Source organism: Anomaloglossus baeobatrachus, chromosome 9 (genome assembly GCF_048569485.1).
Source record: "Anomaloglossus baeobatrachus isolate aAnoBae1 chromosome 9, aAnoBae1.hap1, whole genome shotgun sequence".
Lineage (NCBI taxonomy): Eukaryota > Metazoa > Chordata > Amphibia > Anura > Aromobatidae > Anomaloglossus > Anomaloglossus baeobatrachus.
The window spans coordinates 214,169,972-214,192,526 of NC_134361.1; the positions used below are offsets into that span (position 1 = coordinate 214,169,972).

Sequence of the window (22,555 nt, forward strand, 5' to 3'; positions counted from 1 at the left end):
ATTCTTATGGTCCTGCATAAATTCGGAGCTCCCCCTGCTGGTCATCAATGGAATAACTTTTCCTACAATTAATGGGTTGATGTAGATGTTGGACAACTCACCAATGTTGGTGAGATCACTGTTGACTGGCTGCAGCGGTCACAGGCAAAATGAGTGAACTGAACCATATATAACCCAATGAGGTCTCCAGCACTGGAGCACTTGGAGAGGACCCACCGTAAATATAGGGGCAAGTGCCAATATAGATTTATCAGTAAGGACTGTATATATACTGTATTTTTCGGGTTATAAGATGAACTTTTCCTCAAATAATTTTGGGAGAAAAGTGTGAGGGGTGCATCTTATAACCCGAATGTAGGTTACCGGGAGGTGTTGGAGAGCGGTAGCAGGAGACAAGGCTTTGGGCTGCTGGCGCTGTGCTGGGAAAGACTGCTAGCAACGCTGTGCTCAGGGGGCCACCGCTGAGCCGGGGGACACCGCCGCCGCCGCTGAGCCGGGGGACACCGCCGCCGCTGAGCTGGGAATGGTGAGGCAGGGAACATTTTTAGGTCAGAGGTGCGTGCTTCTAATATTGGCACCCGGAGTAAGCATGTGTGTAGATGAAGGTCTTGGCTGAAGATCTCATCTGTGCACGTGCCGCCTCCAGCCCAGCAGCGGACTTAAGGAAAATGCCAATAGCTCAATCTGCGCACACGCTGACTCCGAGCGCCATTTCTTTGAATCCTGTACCGCCGACCTAAGGAAGACCACTGCCTCATCTCACCCCTCACAGAACAGCAGCCCGCAGCAGTTTCTAGATCTTGCCTGCCTCAAGCCGCCCGCAGCAAGCATCTGGGACACCTGCCAGCCGCACCATTTCTTCCCTGCTCCACCACTACCCCTGACTCCTGTGACCCTGCTCCACCACGGCTGTATAGTGTAATATACCACCCTCAGAGCTATACCGGGCTGTATAGTGTAGTATCCCACCTGCAGAGCTATACCGGGCTGTATAGTGTAGTATCCCACCTGCAGAGCTATACCGGGCTGTATAGTGTAGTATCCCACCTGCAGAGCTATACCGGGCTGTATAGTGTAGTATACCACCTGCAGAGCTATACCGGGCTGTATAGTGTAGTATACCACCTGCAGAGCTATACCGGGCTGTATAGTGTAGTATCCCACCTGCAGAGCTATACCGGGCTGTATAGTGTAGTATCCCACCTGCAGAGCTATACCGGGCTGTATAGTGTAGTATCCCACCTGCAGAGCTATACCGGGCTGTATAGTGTAGTATACCACCTGCAGAGCTATACCGGGCTGTATAGTGTAGTATACCACCTGCAGAGCTATACTGGGCTGTATAGTGTAGTATACCACCTGCAGAGCTATACTGGGCTGTATAGTGTAGTATACCACCTGCAGAGCTATACTGGGCTGTATAGTGTAGTATACCACCTGCAGAGCTATACCGGGCTGTATAGTGTAGTATACCACCTGCAGAGCTATACCGGGCTGTATAGTGTAGTATACCATCTGCAGAGCTATACCGGGCTGTATAGTGTAGTATACCACCTGCAGAGCTATACTGGGCTGTATAGTGTAGTATACCACCTGCAGAGCTATACCGGGCTGTATAGTGTTGTATACCACCTGCAGAGCTATACCGGGCTGTATAGTGTAGTATACCACCTGCAGAGCTATACCGGGCTGTATAGTGTATAATACAACACAATCGTACAATAAAATAACCTTTTACTTGTGCATAAAATTGTATAATAAATCACATCATAAATGAGAGTACCTTCATTAAAACAGAAATAGGACCTAAAAAAAAAAAAAAAAAGCTTAAGTATCGATAAAGCACAAGGACATTGTCCCCATGGATCGGAGTGACGTGCAATGTCGCCATTCAATAACACAAGGAATCGCCGCATACACAGTACTGGGTGAACTCTGCTGCCACCCTGTGGAAGACTTGCATTACTGCGCGTGCACTTGTGAATGGAGCGATTTTGTGTTTCGTCTTGCAGAGTTTATCCTCAGTCATTATAAAACTTTAAGAAACAGAAAGTCCATCCTGGAGCATATTTCAGGCTGTAAACATTACTAGTAAAATCTCTTTAGAAGGTAGGAGTGTTTGATAGAATATTAAAAAGTCTTCTGGTGCTTGAAGGCCAGGTTCACGTGTACCGTAAATAAAGAACGTACCGCCGATGGGTTATACTCGCCGTTCCTGCATGCACCATCGTGCTCCATGCCCATAAAGGACGTGTCTGGACTCAGTCCGGCTATATAAAGGTGGAGTCCATGGCGCTGGTTTCCTGGTTATTTCGGGCCCGCGCCTCAAACAGCTGCTTGATCAACGCCGACTTCTCCTGCTCCAGCTGCGTGATGCGGTCACTCTTGTCCGACACTTCCTGGAGATAGAAAAAAAGAACAAATTACCAACTTATAGGAACCGTTACATCCGGATAATTTGTAACTGGGATATTCCAAACCATCAGATCATATCTGTACTCTACTATCTCATATGCCATAGGCCAGGGGTCTCACACATGTGCGGCCTGCAGGCACATGGTTCCGATAGAGATCGCAACCGTCAGTGCTTTATTTCAGATGAATGTTTCACTGCGCAGAGTCAAGCTCTCCCTGCCCAACTATTCCAATGGCAGCTGCTGGCTATGATGTCAGCTGCTTGCCTCTGATCGGCCGGTGGCTGCCATTGGAATAGTCGTGCAGAGAGCTCTTGACTCTGCACAGCGCCGGCGAAACGGTCATCTGAATTCCAGATGAAACGCTGACAGTGGTGGCCCCTGCATCGGCTCAATCTTTTCCGGGTCCATGGGCCGCCAAAAAGCAGGAAAGAGGACACCGAGGGAACGGAGAAGATTGGTGGGGGGGTGTGTGTGGCACAATAGGGGACATTACTACAAGAAGAAGAGCAACTGCATGGGCACATTAGTAAAAGGGGACAAGAATGGGGCACATTGCTAAAGGACGGGGCACATTGCTACAGGATGAGGACAAGGACGGGGCACATTGCTACAGGATGAGGACAAGGACGGGGCACATTGCTACAGGATGAGGACAAGGACGGGGCACATTGCTACAGGATGAGGACAAGGACGGGGCACATTGCTACAGGATGAGGACAAGGACGGGGCACATTGCTACAGGATGAGGACAAGGACGGGGCACATTGCTACAGGATGAGGACAAGGACGGGGCACATTGCTACAGGATGAGGACAAGGACGGGGCACATTGCTACAGGATGAGGACAAGGACGGGGCACATTGCTACAGGATGAGGACAAGGACGGGGCACATTGCTACAGGATGAGGACAAGGACGGGGCACATTGCTACAGGGTGAGGATAAGGATGAGGCACATTACTACAGGATAAAGACAAAGATGGGGCACATTCATACAGGATGTGAACATTGCTACAAGATGTTGACCAAAATTACTACATGGTGCTAGCTGTAAAACTATATTACTTACAAAAAGGGGATAGAATGTAAAAATAGAAGGAAGAAAAAAAAAAAAAAAAAAAAAAAAATCTAAAAGCGTGCATGACTTATCAAAAGTTTTTGGTTTTTTTTTCAATATTTAAACAAAAAGTGCACATTTGTTATAATAAACTCAAAATGTTCAAAAACACTGATCCAAAAGGAGTATAGAAAAAAAAACAATATGACATCACAAAAAAATGTGACTTTGTCTTGAAAATAATGCGCCCCACAAAATAAATAAATAAATAAATAAAATAAATAAAATCGGATCCTAACCCAGCGCTGGAGGAACATTTCCTTGCAATCTTGAATTATTTGCATTGTGCGGAATTTACTAAATTGGTCCAGGTTCATTACCAGCGATCTCCAACCTGTGGCTGCTGTGGCACTACAACTCCTAGCATGCTGGAGCGCTCTGCTGTAGACTGACACCCACCTTCGTGAGTAAACGGTTCTGTTCTTTCAGCATATTCATGGCTTGCTGCTGTCCGGGGACTTGGGATGCGGCGGCTGCGGAGGAAGAGGAGTGGACGGCGGCCTGATGGAGATATAGAAGAATAAAACATAATGGCCTCCTGTTGCAAAAGTCTACACACCCCCCTGCTGAGAAGCAGTAATCATCCAGCATGCTCAGATCTCGGGGTAGCACCTGAGGAACAGTCATCGAATCGCAGGAAAACTGATTGTTACTCGGCTTTGCCAGAAACAGAACTGGCTCCTCTGAGGAGCCTTAAAGGGGTGGTGCAGCAGCTCTTATTTTACAATGTGGTCTATTCTTTGCCCCTTGTCTTCTATGCTCTCACCTTGCACGGAGTCAACATCTCGCTCAGACATCGATTCACATCTTGTAGTTTGGGGAGCAGCTGATTGAGGGGCGCCTCGCTGAAGGGGTTCTGGGAAAACAAAAAAATAAAGGCCAAATATTATCCCCCATATCTTACTGATCTATGATGGGGTCTGAGTACTGGGACCCCTAGTGATTCTGAGAATAGGTCGCTGGTTACCAAGAATTGGGTTTTTAAGAGTCACATTATGAATGCGATGAAGATGCGTGTGACGACATGGACACCCAATGCCTAGCATGGGTTAAAGTTTCTTAAAATTCAGCCAGACGTATTGTTCTTCTGTGTGTTAATTCATGTTTGCTAAACTATTGTTTCTCCAGACTCTTCCAGCAATCATTGTAATGTAGTTGTGTATTGCTAATCTAATGTAAATTACCTTAGTAGCCATTGTCTAGTCTGTGACTTGCAGACTACATGTAGATATCCTCAGTCTTTCTATCCACATTTAAATGAACATTATCCATGCAGCTTGAAATGTATCCAATAAGAAAAGCAACCTTGTACAACCAATGCGATAAGGGCACAATATATCCGAAGGGAAGGCTATGGCTATAAAAAGGGACTTCTTTAAGTCACCGGTTGATGATGGATTTTGCATGATCCAGTCTAAGCTCTTAGGAGCTGGCTAGAGGATCAGAACCAGGATGCCTTGTGGACTCAGTCTAGGGACTTTGGCTCCGACTAGAGGAACACTTTGCTACATGACTTCAAACCAGAGACTACTTAAGGAGGGAACCCAGGTTGGGACTGTACCAAGTGACAGGACTTTGCAGACCTCAGCCAGCTTCCTAAATCTGGCGTTATTCCATTCTCGGTGGGTGCCCACCGAAAGCGGGGTGCTGCTGGATTGGAGTAAATAGCCCTGGAAGCTCTGAGGCATGAACATTCTAATCCCTGGTGAGCCAGCGGAAGGGGGAGACTCTGTTGCCTGTTACATTTGTGTGTTTTGCTGGTTATGTGCCGTTAATTGTTTGGGGATCCAATAAAGTCTTACTATTGTGATTCCCTCACCCTGTGTTGTCTGAGTAGTGTTCCGCCCACGGTTAAGGAGGCTGGGCGTTCAGTTTGGATGAGCCCTGGGCCACGCTGTCTTTCTAAAGGCGGCCGGGCCAGCGGACGAGAGCACCCACTGAGCCCCGTGTCTCCACAATTGGTGGCAGCAGTGGGATGCTAACTTGTGCTCCATTCACTGATGGGACTCCCGATGTACATACCTGTGCTCCCATTCACTGACTATGGGACTCCCGCTGTACATACCTGTGCTCCCATTCACTGACTATGGGACTCCCGCTGTACATACCTGTGCTCCCATTCACTGACTATGGGACTCCCGCTGTACATACCTGTGCTCCCATTCACTGACTATGGGACTCCCGCTGTACATACCTGTGCTCCCATTCACTGACTATGGGACTCCCGCTGTACATACCTGTGCTCCCATTCACTGACTAAGGGACTCCCGGCGCGCCTGCTCACCTGTGCTCCCATTCACAAACTATGGGACTCTCAATGCACATGCTCACCTGTGCTCCCATTCACCGACTATGGGACTCCCGATTCTCACCTGTGCTCCCATTCACCGACTATGGGACTCCCGATTCTCACCTGTGCTCCCATTCACCGACTATGGGACTCCCGATTCTCACCTGTGCTCCCATTCACCGACTATGGGACTCCCGATTCTCACCTGTGCTCCCATTCACCGACTATGGGACTCCCGATTCTCACCTGTGCTCCCATTCACCGACTATGGGACTCCCGATTCTCACCTGTGCTCCCATTCACCGACTATGGGACTCCCGATTCTCACCTGTGCTCCCATTCACCGACTATGGGACTCCCGATTCTCACCTGTGCTCCCATTCACCGACTATGGGACTCCCGATTCTCACCTGTGCTCCCATTCACCGACTATGGGACTCCCGATTCTCACCTGTGCTCCCATTCACCGACTATGGGACTCCCGATTCTCACCTGTGCTCCCATTCACCGACTATGGGACTCCCGATTCTCACCTGTGCTCCCATTCACTGACTATGGGACTCCCGATTCTCACCTGTGCTCCCATTCACTGACTATGGGACTCCCGATTCTCACCTGTGCTCCCATTCACTGACTATGGGACTTCTGGAAATAGAGTGAAGCACTTTGCTTTTCTAGCAGTCCCATAGACAATGAATGGAGCGGAGATTAAGCTGCATCCTCAGGATTGCAGGGTTCCCGATGTTTGGGGGGGTACACTGATTTTAGCTATACCTCTTTAACCATCGTAATCAGGGGAGGTGCGTTATGGCAGCACAATATGAGATATAGGGCTGACGAGCACTGCCATATACAGAGCACAAGGACTGGCACAATATCAAAACAAGCCGTTGAAGTAATGAGAATTCTGCCCCCCGCAGTCGTGGATGTGGTACTGCACCCTGAGATGCCACCTCGTGGTGCCTACCGTTTTCCCCAGGTTCCTCTGCTGCTCCTGCACATTTAGGATCTGCTGCAGGTACCAGTCCCGCGCCCGCTCCACCAGCTCCAGCCCCTGCAGCAGCAGATCCTTCTCATGCTCCCGCTCCTTCATCCTCTTCAGCTGTAGGGAACAAGCAACAATACAACAGTCCCGTGTGATACCTTAGTGCCCAGATGGGGGCGATACTGAATCTGGGGGCATTAATTAAAAATGAGGGCCAGCGATTTGCCAAATTTGTATACGGCACCTTACCCATGACCAGCAAAGGGCTCACAGCCTCCCAGTATACCCACCCAGCGCTGCACATTCCCCATCTGCAGGACTGGAGGCTGATACCTGCACCCCTGTGCTCCACTCATCGTCCCCTGACCGTATGGTGGGTGGGAATGGGGTCTCTGTACCCGGCGCCTCTTTTCCTGTAGCCCCCACGAGCCCTTACCACGCTGTAATCCACGCCGTTGGTGATGGTGTGTCGTCGGTGCTCCCCGCGGCTGCGCTGGTGCCGGCACGGCTCCACCGGGCCATGACTTGTTGTGTCGCTGTGCGATCTACACATGGGCTTCACGTCTTCTGCTGGTGGGAACACAAACGAGAAGTCAGTGACCACAAACGGCCGAGTCCGGGGGACTGTAGACCCTTCGGGGGTTGAGATGTACAAAATATGTTTAAGAGTCATCAATCCTCCCTCGTCTTAAAGGGCCAGTAACCTTAAAGGGGTATTCCATCTTACTAGGATCCATCCAAGACCTCCACAATCCTAAACCGGTGCTGCGACCATTACCAATTTCCCCACAGAGCGGTACTCAGTGCAGGAAAACGCACACCGCCCCTTTAAGAGTGGTCAGTCCGGTATTATTATCCTGCACATAGGACTGTGCGGACCTAAAGTTACAGGACTGTCAAAGCTAGTGATTGGCTGCAGCGGTCAGGCAAATGAATGAGCAAGAGAAATATCTGTTCTAGGCACCTGACCGCTGCAGCCAATCACTGGCTTTTGGTAGTCATTGTCTCCAGAGCGTCCGGTGCTGAATCCAAGGGGGTGGTAGGAGGTAATATTCCCCTTTAATTGCACAGCAGGGTGGACGCGGAGCAGCTGTGCAGAGAAAAGTAAACCAGAGCTGCGCTCACATAAATACTGGGGGGTCCCATCACTTTATAAAATGGGAATACCCCTTTAAATAAAGTTTCCCCAATTTTTTAGGCCTTCTGCAATTATTAGGGTCTACGAGGAGCCGTCCGAACTGTAAGGAATAGCAGGTAACACAACTGTGCGAACAGGTCCAAACCTGACCTGAGAAAGCTGGAGTGCGGCGTTGGCTTTCCTCAGCTCGGGGGGAAGGGGGGCTTCACAGCGTCACATGGAAGTGATTACACCGGAGCAGTAATCTCACTTTACATTCCCAAGGAGGTTACCGCCCGTCCCCCACATTCCTACAATCTAGAGATGTCAGGCGGGGCAGAGCGAAAATATACACGGGCGCACAAATATATGCAAGGTGGAAAATCTCTACAAAGCCATAAAGTCAGAGCAAATAGGATTGAAAACGTGTTCATCTTCCAGCACTGATACAAAGCTGCATTCAGAGTTCTGCTCCGCACAGGCTGATGTCAGAGAAGTGAGCAGAATTATGAATGCAGCTCTGGATGTGACTGGAGTAAGGGAATAAAACCAGTGCAGGATGAGATGCATCCTGGGAAGAGGAGAGGACAGGGCACTCCTCACCTGGCCCCAGAGCTGTGGGTGTGAGGACTTCCACCTGCGGCTGTGTACACATGGAGCATTCCTGGCAGCAATAACACCTGGGGGGGGAGGGGGTCATACTGGGACAGGAGATCCCCAAATGTCACATGGGTGTTATAATTGGTAATGGCCCTTTAAAAACAACACAGCTGTATGGGTGACACCAACATGGCGGCTACAGCGGCTGTCACCTCGCTTCCCAGTGTGTGAATAGAATGCAGAATGTGCCAAAAAGAAAAAAAAAAGACTGGGGCACAACTTTTTTGCCCGCTATGAAAAGAAGTAACTTTTGGAGGATCTGTTTTTATAACATTGGAGGCTATGGAGACCGGATCCCTTCCCTGATCACTATTTATCTTCCATTTAACTGATAAAGTAAGAAAAAAACGGATCCGTCACAAATGCAAGAAAAGTGGAAGATAAATAGCGGTCAGGTAAGGCTGCTTTCACACATCCAGTTTTTCCTGTGCGGCACAATCCGGCTCTTTGCAGAAAAAAACGCAACCGTTTTTTTTTTTTGCTGCCGGTTGCATTTTTTTGCATAGACTAACAGTGCTGTATTGTGCCGCATGGGCTTGCGTTCCGTCCGTTTTTTGCGACATGCGGCAGAAGTAGCCGATGCGGCGGCCGGATGGAACGTTGCCTGGCACGTTTTTTTTTGTACGGCAAAAAATACCCGCATCGCGCCGCATCCGGCCGATGCGGCGCATTTTCCTATGCATGCCTTTGGACGCCGGATACGGCAAAAAACGCATCCGGCCGCCGCATGCGGTTTTTGCCGCTGCGCATGCTCAGTAGCGTGCCGCATGTAAAAAAACTCATGCAAAGGATGCGGTGTTTTCGCCGCATCAGTTGCATAGGTTTCACAGCCGGATTGAGCCGCACTGCTAAAACCGGAGGTGTGAAAGCAGCTTAAGGGATCCGGTCCCCATAGACTCCAATGTTATAAAAATGGATCCTGCAAAAATCAATTTTCAAAACGGACAAAAAATAATTGTGTTTGTAGAACAGATTCCTGCTTTCGCTCAAGCAGAGGATCACTGGACGTGTGACCCCCAGCGCTGTACAGGATCCCAATCACTGACAGGAAGCAGAGATCCTGAACGCTGCTTGTTCTAAAATTTGGTAACTTTTCTATAGGGTCCATCAGCTCAGAGATCAGCGAGACCCTCACAGGGTCCCCCCGGGGCAGGAGGGCGGGTGGGGAACCCCTCTCAAGGAAGAGGACGGTAGGATGGCAGGTGGGGTGCCCCCTCAGGGGAGGAGTTGGGCAGGTAGCGACCCTCGGTTAGGGAGGGGGAGGAGTTGGGCAGGTAGCGACCCTCGGGGGGGAGGGGGAGGAGTTGGGCAGGTAGCGACCCTCGGGGGGGGAGGGGGAGGAGTTGGGCAGGTAGCGACCCTTGGGAGGGGAGGGGGAGGAGTTGGGCCGGTAGCGACCCTTGGGAGGGGAGGGGGAGGAGTTGGGCCAGGTAGCGACCCTTGGGGGGGAGGAGTTGGGCCAGGTAGCGACCCTTGGGGGGGGAGGAGTTGGGCCAGGTAGCGACCCTTGGGGGGGAGGAGTTGGGCCAGGTAGCGACCCTTGGGGGGGAGGAGTTGGGCCAGGTAGCGACCCTTGGGGGGGAGGAGTTGGGCCAGGTAGCGACCCTTGGGGGGGAGGAGTTGGGCCAGGTAGCGACCCTTGGGGGGGAGGAGTTGGGCCAGGTAGCGACCCTTGGGGGGGAGGAGTTGGGCCAGGTAGCGACCCTTGGGGGGGAGGAGTTGGGCCAGGTAGCGACCCTTGGGGGGGAGGAGTTGGGCCAGGTAGCGACCCTTGGGGGGGAGGAGTTGGGCCAGGTAGCGACCCTTGGGGGGGAGGAGTTGGGCCAGGTAGCGACCCTTGGGGGGGAGGAGTTGGGCCAGGTAGCGACCCTTGGGGGGGAGGAGTTGGGCCAGGTAGCGACCCTTGGGGGGGAGGAGTTGGGCCAGGTAGCGACCCTTGGGGGGGAGGAGTTGGGCCAGGTAGCGACCCTTGGGGGGGAGGAGTTGGGCCAGGTAGCGACCCTTGGGGGGGAGGAGTTGGGCCAGGTAGCGACCCTTGGGGGGGAGGAGTTGGGCCAGGTAGCGACCCTTGGGGGGGAGGAGTTGGGCAGGTAGCGACCCTTGGGGGGGAGGAGTTGGGCAGGTAGCGACCCTTGGGGGGGAGGAGTTGGGCAGGTAGCGACCCTTGGGGGGGAGGAGTTGGGCAGGTAGCGACCCTTGGGGGGGAGGAGTTGGGCAGGTAGCGACCCTTGGGGGGGAGGAGTTGGGCAGGTAGCGACCCTTGGGGGGGAGGAGTTGGGCAGGTAGCGACCCTTGGGGGGGAGGAGTTGGGCAGGTAGCGACCCTTGGGGGGGGAGGAGTTGGGCAGGTAGCGACCCTTGGGGGGGGAGGAGTTGGGCAGGTAGCGACCCTTGGGGGGGGAGAAGTTGGGCAGGTAGCGACCCTTGGGGGGGGGAGAAGTTGGGCAGGTAGCGACCCTTGGGGGGGAGGAGTTGGGCAGGTAGCGACCCTTGGGGGGGAGGAGTTGGGCAGGTAGCGACCCTTGGGGGGGAGGAGTTGGGCAGGTAGCGACCCTTGGGGGGGAGGAGTTGGGCAGGTAGCGACCCTTGGGGGGGAGGAGTTGGGCAGGTAGCGACCCTTGGGGGGGAGGAGTTGGGCAGGTAGCGACCCTTGGGGGGGAGGAGTTGGGCAGGTAGCGACCCTTGGGGGGGAGGAGTTGGGCAGGTAGCGACCCTTGGGGGGGAGGAGTTGGGCAGGTAGCGACCCTTGGGGGGGAGGAGTTGGGCAGGTAGCGACCCTTGGGGGGGAGGAGTTGGGCAGGTAGCGACCCTTGGGGGGGAGGAGTTGGGCAGGTAGCGACCCTTGGGGGGGAGGAGTTGGGCAGGTAGCGACCCTTGGGGGGGAGGAGTTGGGCAGGTAGCGACCCTTGGGGGGGAGGAGTTGGGCAGGTAGCGACCCTTGGGGGGGGAGGAGTTGGGCAGGTAGCGACCCTTGGGGGGGAGGAGTTGGGCAGGTAGCGACCCTTGGGGGGGGAGGAGTTGGGCAGGTAGCGACCCTTGGGGGGGGAGGAGTTGGGCAGGTAGCGACCCTTGGGGGGGGAGGAGTTGGGCAGGTAGCGACCCTTGGGGGGGAGGAGTTGGGCAGGTAGCGACCCTTGGGGGGGAGGAGTTGGGCAGGTAGCGACCCTTGGGGGGGAGGAGTTGGGCAGGTAGCGACCCTTGGGGGGGGAGGAGTTGGGCAGGTAGCGACCCTTGGGGGGGGGAGGAGTTGGGCAGGTAGCGACCCTTGGGGGGGGGAGGAGTTGGGCAGGTAGCGACCCTTGGGGGGGAGGAGTTGGGCAGGTAGCGACCCTTGGGGGGGAGGAGTTGGGCAGGTAGCGACCCTTGGGGGGGAGGAGTTGGGCAGGTAGCGACCCTTGGGGGGGAGGAGTTGGGCAGGTAGCGACCCTTGGGGGGGGAGGAGTTGGGCAGGTAGCGACCCTTGGGGGGGGAGGAGTTGGGCAGGTAGCGACCCTTGGGGGGGGAGGAGTTGGGCAGGTAGCGACGCTTGGGGGGGAGGAGTTGGGCAGGTAGCGACCCTTGGGGGGGAGGAGTTGGGCAGGTAGCGACCCTTGGGGGGGAGGAGTTGGGCAGGTAGCGACCCTTGGGGGGGGGGAGGAGATGGGCAGGTAGCGACCCTTGGGGGGGGGGGGAGGAGATGGGCAGGTAGCGACCCTTGGGGGGGGGAGGAGATGGGCAGGTAGCGACCCTTGGGGGGGGGAGGAGATGGGCAGGTAGCGACCCTTGGGGGGGGGGGGAGGACATGGGCAGGTAGCGACCCTTGGGGGGGGGGGGAGGACATGGGCAGGTAGCGACCCTTGGGGGGGGGGGGGGAGGACATGGGCAGGTAGCGACCCTTGGGGGGGGGAGGAGATGGGCAGGTAGCGACCCTTGGGGGGGGGGGAGGAGATGGGCAGGTAGCGACCCTTGGGGGGGGGGGGGAGGAGATGGGCAGGTAGCGACCCTTGGGGGGGGGGGAGGAGATGGGCAGGTAGCGACCCTTGGGGGGGGGGGGGAGATGGGCAGGTAGCGACCCTTGTGGGGGGGTGGGGGTGGGGGGGAGGATATGGGCAGGTAGCGACCCTTGGGGGGGGGGAGGAGATGGGCAGGTAGCGACTCTTGGGGGGGGAGGGGGGGAGATGGGCAGGTAGCGACCCTTGGGGGGGGGGGGATGGGCAGGACAGCAGGTGGCACCCCTCTCCTCGGGGGTGGTCAGGTGGATGTGCCCCCTGGGGGAGGAGTTGGACAGGACTGTAGGGGGTGCCCCCCTCTCACCTCGCCTCGGTCCTCTCTCCGGCTCCACGTTCCTGCACACGGGCCGCGCTTCCCCCCCTGCCCCGGTCCTCTCCGTGCCGTTGATGTACCGCACCCCCAGGGGTTGGACTCTGCAACTGAACCCCACTTTTCCGGGGGCTTTGGCCGGACCCCTGGGCGCCCCCGCCTGGTAGTTCTCTCTGTTCTGACAGTTCAGCATTGAAGTCCGGAGTCCATGGACAAAGCGGTCGAAAGTGAGGAATCCATCGGGGGGCGCCACCTTCCTGAGGCAGAGCAGCACCCCGGGGGGCAGCGCGCGGGTGTCCGCCCCCCTCCAGCGGCTCTCGATCTCCGTGATGTGCACGACCCCCCGCCGCTCATCGTCCAGGATGTCATACAGGGTGCGCAGACTGTGCAGGAAGGCGCGGGGCAGCCCGAGAGTGCCGGACTCCATGTGCCCCGAGAGCTGCGGGGAGACACACTGCGAGCCACAGTGCGAGCCCGAGCCGTGACGTCACAGCTCCGCCTGCTCAGCGCTCACTGGCTACAGCGCACCTCAGCTCCGGGCTGATTGGCCACAACACACCTCAGCGCGGTGCTGATTGGTCAGAACGCGGCGGACGTTCAGTTTGATTTTAGAATAGGACAGTTCTAATCTACTGGAATCCGGAGGTCAGAACACTGGAGATCCGTCACTGACCCGACAATCCGGCATCACTGATCCTACACAGAGAGCACAGGATCCGTCACTGACCCGGCAATCCGGCATCACTGATCCTACACAGAGAGCAGAGGTTCCGTCACTGACCCGGCACAGAGAGCAGAGGATCCGTCACTGACCCGGCACAGAGAGCAGAGGATCCGTCACTGACCCGGCACAGAGAGCAGAGGATCCGTCACTGACCCGGCAATCCTACACAGTAGTCATAGGACACCATAATAAATTCTATTCCATTGTCTTTGATGGAGCCGCATGTTCCTGTTCATCAATTTCATAATATGTCTCATTATACACTTCCCTGATAAATTATATAGTCTTGGCTAACATCAGCCACCAGCAGGGGGAGCTCTGTCTTGGAAAATATACAAATGTTTGCAGCGAGCTCCCCCTAGTGGTGGCTGCAGACAGGATCTTATCATGTATCTCTGTATACAGGGAGCTCCCCGAAGTGGTGACTGCAGACAGGATCTTATCATGTCTCTCTGTATACAGGGAGCTCCCCCTAGTGGTGGCTGCAGACAGGATCTTATCATGTATCTCTGTATACAGGGAGCTCCCCCTAGTGGTGTCTGCAGACAGGATCTTATCATGTATCTCTGTATACAGGGAGATCCCCCTAGTGGTGACTGCAGACAGGATATTATCATGTATCTCTGTATACAGGGAGCTCCCCCTAGTGGTGACTGCAGACAGGATCTTATCCTGTATCTCTGTATACAGGGATCTCCCCCTAGTGGTGGCTGCAGACAGGATATTATCATGTATCTCTGTATACAGGGAGCTCCCCCTAGTGGTGGCTGCAGACAGGATCTTATCATGTTTCTCTGTATACAGGGGGCTCCCCCTAGTGGTGGCTGCAGACAGGATCTTATCATGTATCTCTGTATACAGGGAGCTCCCCCTAGTGGTGTCTGCAGACAGGATCTTATCATGTATCTCTGTATACAGGGAGCTCCCCCTAGTGGTGGCTGCAGACAGGATCTTATCATGTATCTCTGTATACAGGGAGCTCCCCGAAGTGGTGACTGCAGACAGGATCTTATCATGTCTCTCTGTATACAGGGAGCTCCCCCTAGTGGTGGCTGCAGACAGGATCTTATCATGTATCTCTGTATACAGGGAGCTCCCCCTAGTGGTGTCTGCAGACAGGATCTTATCATGTATCTCTGTATACAGGGAGCTCCCCCTAGTGGTGACTGCAGACAGGATATTATCATGTATCTCTGTATACAGGGAGCTCCCCCTAGTGGTGACTGCAGACAGGATCTTATCCTGTATCTCTGTATACAGGGAGCTCCCCCTAGTGGTGGCTGCAGACAGGATCTTATCATGTATCTCTGTATACAGGGATCTCCCCCTAGTGGTGGCTGCAGACAGGATCTTATCATGTATCTCTGTATACAGGGAGCTCCCCCTAGTGGTGGCTGCAGACAGGATCTTATCATGTTTCTCTGTATACAGGGGGCTCCCCCTAGTGGTGGCTGCAGACAGGATCTTATCATGTATCTCTGTATACAGGGAGCTCCCCCTAGTGGTGTCTGCAGACAGGATCTTATCATGTATCTCTGTATACAGGGAGCTCCCCCTAGTGGTGGCTGCAGACAGGATCTTATCATGTATCTCTGTATACAGGGAGCTCCCCGAAGTGGTGACTGCAGACAGGATCTTATCATGTCTCTCTGTATACAGGGAGCTCCCCCTAGTGGTGGCTGCAGACAGGATCTTATCATGTATCTCTGTATACAGGGAGCTCCCCCTAGTGGTGGCTGCAGACAGGATCTTATCATGTATCTCTGTATACAGGGAGCTCCCCCTAGTGGTGTCTGCAGACAGGATCTTATCATGTATCTCTGTATACAGGGAGCTCCCCCTAGTGGTGACTGCAGACAGGATATTATCATGTATCTCTGTATACAGGGAGCTCCCCCTAGTGGTGACTGCAGACAGGATCTTATCCTGTATCTCTGTATACAGGGAGCTCCCCCTAGTGGTGGCTGCAGACAGGATCTTATCATGTATCTCTGTATACAGGGATCTCCCCCTAGTGGTGGCTGCAGACAGGATCTTATCATGTATCTCTGTATACAGGGAGCTCCCCCTAGTGGTGGCTGCAGACAGGATCTTATCATGTATCTCTGTATACAGGGAGCTCCCCCTAGTGGTGGCTGCAGACAGGATCTTATGTATCTCTGTATACAGGGAGCTCCCCCTAGTGGTGACTGCAGACAGTATCTTATCATGTATCTCTGTATACAGGGAGCTCCCCCTAGTGGTGGCTGCAGACAGGATCTTATCATGTATCTCTGTATACAGGGGGCTCCCCCTAGTGGTGGCTGCAGACAGGATCTTATGTATCTCTGTATACAGGGAGCTCCCCCTAGTGGTGACTGCAGACAGTATCTTATCATGTATCTCTGTATACAGGGAGCTCCCCCTAGTGGTGGCTGCAGACAGTATCTTATCATGTATCTCTGTATACAGGGAGCTCCCCCTAGTGGTGGCTGCAGACAGGATCTTATCATGTATCTCTGTATACAGGGGGCTCCCCCTAGTGGTGGCTGCAGACAGGATCTTATCATGTATCTCTGTATACAGGGGGCTCCCCCTAGTGGTGGCTGCAGACAGGATCTTATCATGTATCTCTATATACAGGGAGCTCCCCCTAGTGGTGACTGCAGACAGGATCTTATTATGTATCTCTGTATACAGGGGGCTCCCCCTACTGGTGTCTGCAGACAGGATCTTATGTATCTCTGTATACAAGGAGCTCCCCCTAGTGGTGGCTGCAGACAGGATCTTATCATGTATCTCTGTATTCAGGGAGCTCCCCCTAGTGGTGTCTGCAGACAGGATAATAATAAATTAATAATAATTTTATTCATTTATATAGCACTATTAATTCCACAGCGCTTTACATGCATCGGCAACACTGTCCCCATTGGGGCTCACAATCTAGAGTCCCTATCTGTATGTCTTTGGAGTGTGGGAGGAAACCGGAGTACCCGGAGGAAACCCACGCAAACACAGGGAGAACATACAAACTCCTTGCAGATGGTGTCCTTGGTAGGATTTAAACCCAGGACCCCAGTGCTGCAAGGCTGCAGTGCTAACCACTGAGCCACCGTGCCGCCCTTAGGATCTTATGTATCTCTGTATACAGGGAGCTCCCCCTAGTGGTGGCTGCAGACAGGATCTTTTCATGTATCTCTGTATACAGGGAGCTCCCCCTAGTGGTGGCTGCAGACAGGATCTTATCATGTATCTCTGTATACAGGGAGCTCCCCCTAGTGGAGTCTGCAGACAGGATCTTATCATGTATCTCTGTATACAGGGAGCTCCCCCTAGTGGTGACTGCAGACAGGATCTTATCATGTATCTCTGTATTCAGGGAGCTCCCCCTAGTGGTGACTGGAGACAGGATCTTATCATGTTTTTCCGTATACAGGGAGCTCCCCCTAGTGGTGGCTGCAGACAGGATCTTATCATGTTTTTCCGTATACAGGGAGCTCCCCCTAGTGGTGGCTGCAGAATTTATTTATTTTTTTGCTAGTTCACCACAGTTGGAATTTTCCCGCTTACATCATATGATAAAATAGATGGTGTCATTTGAAAGTACAAGTCGTTCTGTAATGAAACAATCCCTCACACGGCAAAAGACAGAAAAATAAAAAAAATTATGGCTGTTGGAATATGGGGAGGAAAAAAACAAAGCGCAAAAATGAAAAAATAAATCTCCCAGTCCTCTGGTTTCTTCCACATTGATCACCGGCTTCTCCATGAAGTAGGTCAGGACTCGGATTATCCTTACTTATTCATAGGCTGAAGTTCGTTAAAATCTACTTATAAATATCTCACTAATGAAGAAGAAAAGATGGCGACTGCGGCTCCTGTGCAGTGGAGGTGTCACGCCACCACGGTGTAACATCAGCCGGCGTCTGGATTCATGACAATCACTTAAAGGGAATCTGTCACCACCAGGTTAAGAGCAGCATAATGTAGAGATCCTGATTCCAGTGATTCCACTTACTGGGCTGCTTAGTGTAGTTATGATAAAATCACTGGTTAATCAGCAGTAGATTATCATTACAGGACTACTTGGTTGCTGCAGGTAGTCCAGAAAATTCATGAGCTCTGTATAACTGCTAGATCTGTACCAGACAGCCCAGTAAGTGACACATCACTGGAATCAGGGTCTCTGTCTCTACATTATGCTGTTCTCAGATTGGAAAGCAAAAACCTGCTGACAGATTCCCTTTAAATAAGCAATTCACACATATATTGTAACTGGGCAGCCGATAGAGAGCCCAGTGATCTGATGGGCATCGTGGATCGGACTTTTCCAGCCCTTTCAGTCCCCATAGGGTGAGCGAACGTGAGAAACCGCAAAAGGCCAAACTCAAACATTAGAGTTTTATTCACAATACTTCAGAGCTGAACTCACACTTCTGTAGTCATCTGGGGAGAAATCTCTCTGCATTCTGTGTCTGCACATAGTTGTTACTGAAGTGTCAACTTTACACCAGTCATCTGATATAGAAAAATCAATCGCAGACATGGGGATAGTTTTATACTGTAGCAGAATTGTGAGCGCAGCTCTGAAGTATTATACTTAGGGTACTTTCACACTTGCGTTTATTTCCTTCCGTTACAATCCGCCCTTTTGGAAAACAGCGGAATCCGTTAACGGATTCCGCTGTTTCCCATAGACTTGTATGGGTGACGGATTGTACCAAAAGGACCTGCGTTGCTTCCGCTGGGCGACGCTCCGTTGCTTCCGCCCAGCGGGAGGAACGCAGCATGTAACGTTATTTTGAGCAGCGGAATCCTCTGGATTCCACTGCGCATGCTCTTTTTTTTTTTTTTTTAAATCAAACTTTATTTTGGCTCGCGGTGGCCGAACGTTCAGCTGAGCGCCCGGCCGTCGGCAAGCGACAGCACTCAGCTGAGCGACCGGCCACCGGCATGCCCAGCCGCCGGCAAGTCACAGCGCTCAGCTGAGCGCCCACCCGCCGGCATGCCCGGGCGCCGGCAAGTGACAGCGCTCAGCTGATCACCGGCGGTCGGCTGCAGGGAGCGATCAGCTGATCACCTGGCGGCCGGCAAGTGACAGCGCTCAGCTGATCACCGGCGGTCGGCTGCAGGGAGCGATCAGCTGATCACCGGCGGTCGGCTGCAGGGAGCGATCAGCTGATCATTTACAATAGTCTGCCGCTGGTAAAACTGTAAAAAAAAAAAAAAAATCAAAACGAATTGCGTTGTTTTGCAGCATCCGTTGCATCCGTTGTGCCACTATATGCAACACATCCGTTGCATCCGTTACACAACGCAATGCAACGGATACCGTTCAACGCAAGTGTGAAACTAGCCTTACAGGGCAACATTTACATTTACCGTAGGTTGTCGCCCAGTTTTCTGACACTTATAACTGAGCCGTGATGCATCTCTTGCTCCTCATTGCTTATATAGACAGAATACGCCATGCAGGACAGTTGGGTGGCAGCCATTACGGGATCTCACTTCTTGACTTTTTGGTAGGATGAAGGGTAGCAGGGGCAGTTGACGCCATTGGTAATGGATGGGAACATCATGCACAAGCAAGTTTAGACCTGGAAGCATGTGACGGGACTATTTTTTACCTGTAGATGGACAAGTGTCATGTATTTGGCTGGAGCCCCCCAGGAGTTGAAAACCTTGGGGTAACTGAACTCACAAGTGGTGCGATCCCACCACGAGTCACCTCTATACACCCAGTTCTACTGGCAAGGAAGAACCGTGCCATCCGTCATGTTTCACTGTGTGCGTTATTTCCATCCCTTATAGGAGCTCCAGTGTGAATGTCTAAAGTGGCTGTGTAGGCATCAAACTTTTTACCAATTTTGGGGGTGCAAGGAGCCAATTGGGTTCTCTTAAAGGAACTTTTTCAAGCCCTGTCTTCCATATTGCACCCCGACCCTACTTGCTTGAGTCTCTGGCTCGGGGGATTGAGGAAACACTTACAGAAAAATGTCTGATTTTGGAGATTTGTGTTGGACCGCACGTTTGTGCCCATTTCTGTGTAGCACATGGGTGGAGGAGGTCCGGGAGTGATACATACAGGTTGGCATCAAGTCATCAGATTTCCCGGTAGAGAGAAATCCTTCCATACAGAAGGTGTAATAATTTAGTGCCGTCTCCTAATTGGAGGCACAACGGTCTGCGGCTCGGAGGTCTAATGAGATCATTACTGGAGATGTCACTAAGGAGACAGGACATCTCAAGGAGCCGCACGAAGGATTAGAGGACCCTATTCCTTGGGGCATTACAGACTTTTTAAGAGCCTCCGAGGAGAGTCACATGAGCCAGAGAGGCATCAGTCGAAGCCAAGAATGGGTTATCCGGAGATGAAGGTCCGGTCGTCCTCCTCCTACGATGCCAGGACGTTGCGGAAGCTGGGCCGGACCGTCCTGCAGCACACCTCGGCCCATGGGATCCCCAACATCTTCCGTTCTCGCCACTGGTTCCGGCGCCTGGTCTGGCTGTTCTTTGTGAGTTTCGCCCTGTGCTGCGCCCTCTGGCAGTGCACCGAGATGGTCATGACCTACTACACCTACCCGTCCCATGAGAAGATCATGCTCATCTCCAGCACCAAGCTCAAGTTCCCGGCCATCACCATCTGCAACCTGAACAGCGTGAAGCTGTCCTCCATGAAGAAGAGTTTTGCGGTGACGACCTCCCTGCAGGTGCGAATTCTCCCCCCATATTTATCAGGAAATTACACCGCACCTTCCTCCAGCAGAAGGTGCCACAAACTTAGTCAATTTAGCAAATTTCTTTGCGCTAGTTTTAATATTTGTAACTTTAGCTCAGTGGTGTCCAACCTGCGGCTCTTCAGCTTTTGTGAAACTACAACACCCATCACCCCCATCAGCCACGGCTCTAGGGGTTCAGCACAGATATAAGGTGTTCTCAGGAAACTGTTGTCCTGACCTAATGTCTCACAACTGAAGGTTTGTTACATTTGTATCCGGATTAGTCTAGGTTCACTCACATCCAAGTGCTCCTCAATAAAGTAGAATATCCTCAAAGAGCTAATTTATTTCAGTAATTCAATACAAAAAGGTAAACACATATATTATATAGAGTCATTACACACAGAGGGATCTATTCCTATATATTATATAGAGTCATTGCACACAGAGGGATCTATTCCTATATATTATATAGAGTCATTACACACAGAGGGATCTATTCCTATATATTATATAATCATTATACACAGAGGGATCTATTCCCATATATTATATAGAGTCATTACACATAGAGGGATCTATTCCTATATATTATATAAAGTCATTACACACAGAGGGATCTATTCCTATATATTATATAGAGTCATTACACACTGAGGGGTCTATTCCTATATATTATATAGTCATTACACACTGAGGGGTCTATTCCTATATATTATATAGAGTCATTACACACAGAGGGATCTATTTCTATATATTATATAGAGTCATTACACACAGAGAGATCTATTCCTATATATTATATAGAGTCATTACACACAGAGGGATCTATACCTATATATTATATAGTCATTACACACAGAGGGATCTATTCCTATATATTATATAGAGTCATTACACACAGAGGGATCTATTTCACGTGTTATATATTATATAGAGTCATAACACAGAGGGATCTATTTCATATGTTTATTATATATTATATAGAGTCATTACACACAGAGGGATCTATTTCACGTGTTTATTATATATTATATAGAGTCATTACACACAGAGGGATCTATTTCATGTGTTTATTATATATTATATAGAGTAATTACACACAGAGGGATCTATTTCACGTGTTTATTATACATTGTATAGAGTCATTACACACAGAGGGAACTATTTCAGGTGTTATTACAGTATATATTATATATTTTGACTCTATATGATATTGTATATAATAAACACATGAAATAGATCCCTCTGTATGTAATGACTCCATATAATAAACACGTGAAGTAGATCCCTCTGTGTGTAATGACTCTATATAATATATAGGAATAGATCCCTCTGTGTGTAATGATTCTATATAATATATAGAAATAGATCCCTCTGTGTGTAATGACTCTATATAATATATATCAATAGATCCCTCTGTCTGTGATGACTCTATATAATATATAGGAAGAGATCCCTCTGTGTATAATGACTCTATATAGTATATAGGAATAGATCCCTCTGTGTTTAATGACTCTATATAATATATACGAATAGATCCCTCTGTGTGTAATGACTGTATAAAATATAGGAATATATCCCTCTGTGTGTAATGACTCTATATAATATATAGGAATAGATCCCTCTGTGTGTAATGACTCTATATAATATATATCCCTCTGTATGTAATGACTCTAGTCTATATAATATATAGGAATAGATCCCTCTGTGTGTAATGACTCTATATAATATATAGGAATAGATCCCTCTGTGTTTAATGACTCTATATAATATATAGGAATGTATCCCTCTGTGTGTAATGACTCTATATAATATATAGGAATAGATCCCTCTGTGTGTAATGACTATATAATATATAGGAATAGATCCCTCTGTGTGTAATGACTATATAATATATAGGAATATATCCCTCTGTGTGTAATGACTCTATATAATATATAGGAATAGATCACTCTGGGTGTAATGACTCTATATAATATATATCAATAGATCCCTCTGTATGTAATGACTCTATATAATATATAGGAATAGATCCTTCTGTGTGTAATGACTCTATATAATAAATAGGAATAGATCCCTCTGTGTGTAATGACTCTATATAATATATAGGAATAGATCCCTCTGTGTTTAATGACTCTATATAATATATAGAAATAGATCCCTCTGTGTGTAAAGACTCTATATAATATATAGGAATAGATCCCTCTCTGTGTAATGACTCTATATAATATATAGGAATAGATCCCT

The 22,555-nt window shown here is 50.9% G+C and overlaps 2 protein-coding genes across 3 annotated transcripts in view; one reads left to right on the forward strand and one right to left on the reverse strand.

Moving 5' to 3' along the window:
• LOC142251535 (epithelial sodium channel subunit beta-like) overlaps positions 1-22,555 on the forward strand; it is a 176,473-nt gene that overhangs the window by 133,257 nt on the left and 20,661 nt on the right. The gene's annotated exons all lie outside the window — the stretch shown is intronic.
• On the reverse strand, positions 1,718-13,347 carry SAPCD2 (suppressor APC domain containing 2). Of its 2 annotated transcripts, none has more exons than XM_075322929.1 (6): positions 12,878-13,347; positions 7,245-7,375; positions 6,791-6,925; positions 4,300-4,389; positions 3,933-4,034; positions 1,718-2,399 (listed from the first exon to the last, which is right to left on the reverse strand). In XM_075322929.1, the coding sequence occupies exons 1-6, from the start codon at positions 13,308-13,310 to the stop codon at positions 2,271-2,273; spliced, it is 1,020 nt and encodes a 339-aa protein (XP_075179044.1). In that variant the 5' UTR covers positions 13,311-13,347; the 3' UTR covers positions 1,718-2,270. The 2 variants fall into 2 exon arrangements, with proteins under 2 accessions (XP_075179044.1, XP_075179043.1); XM_075322928.1 differs by having other exon boundaries at positions 7,245-7,378.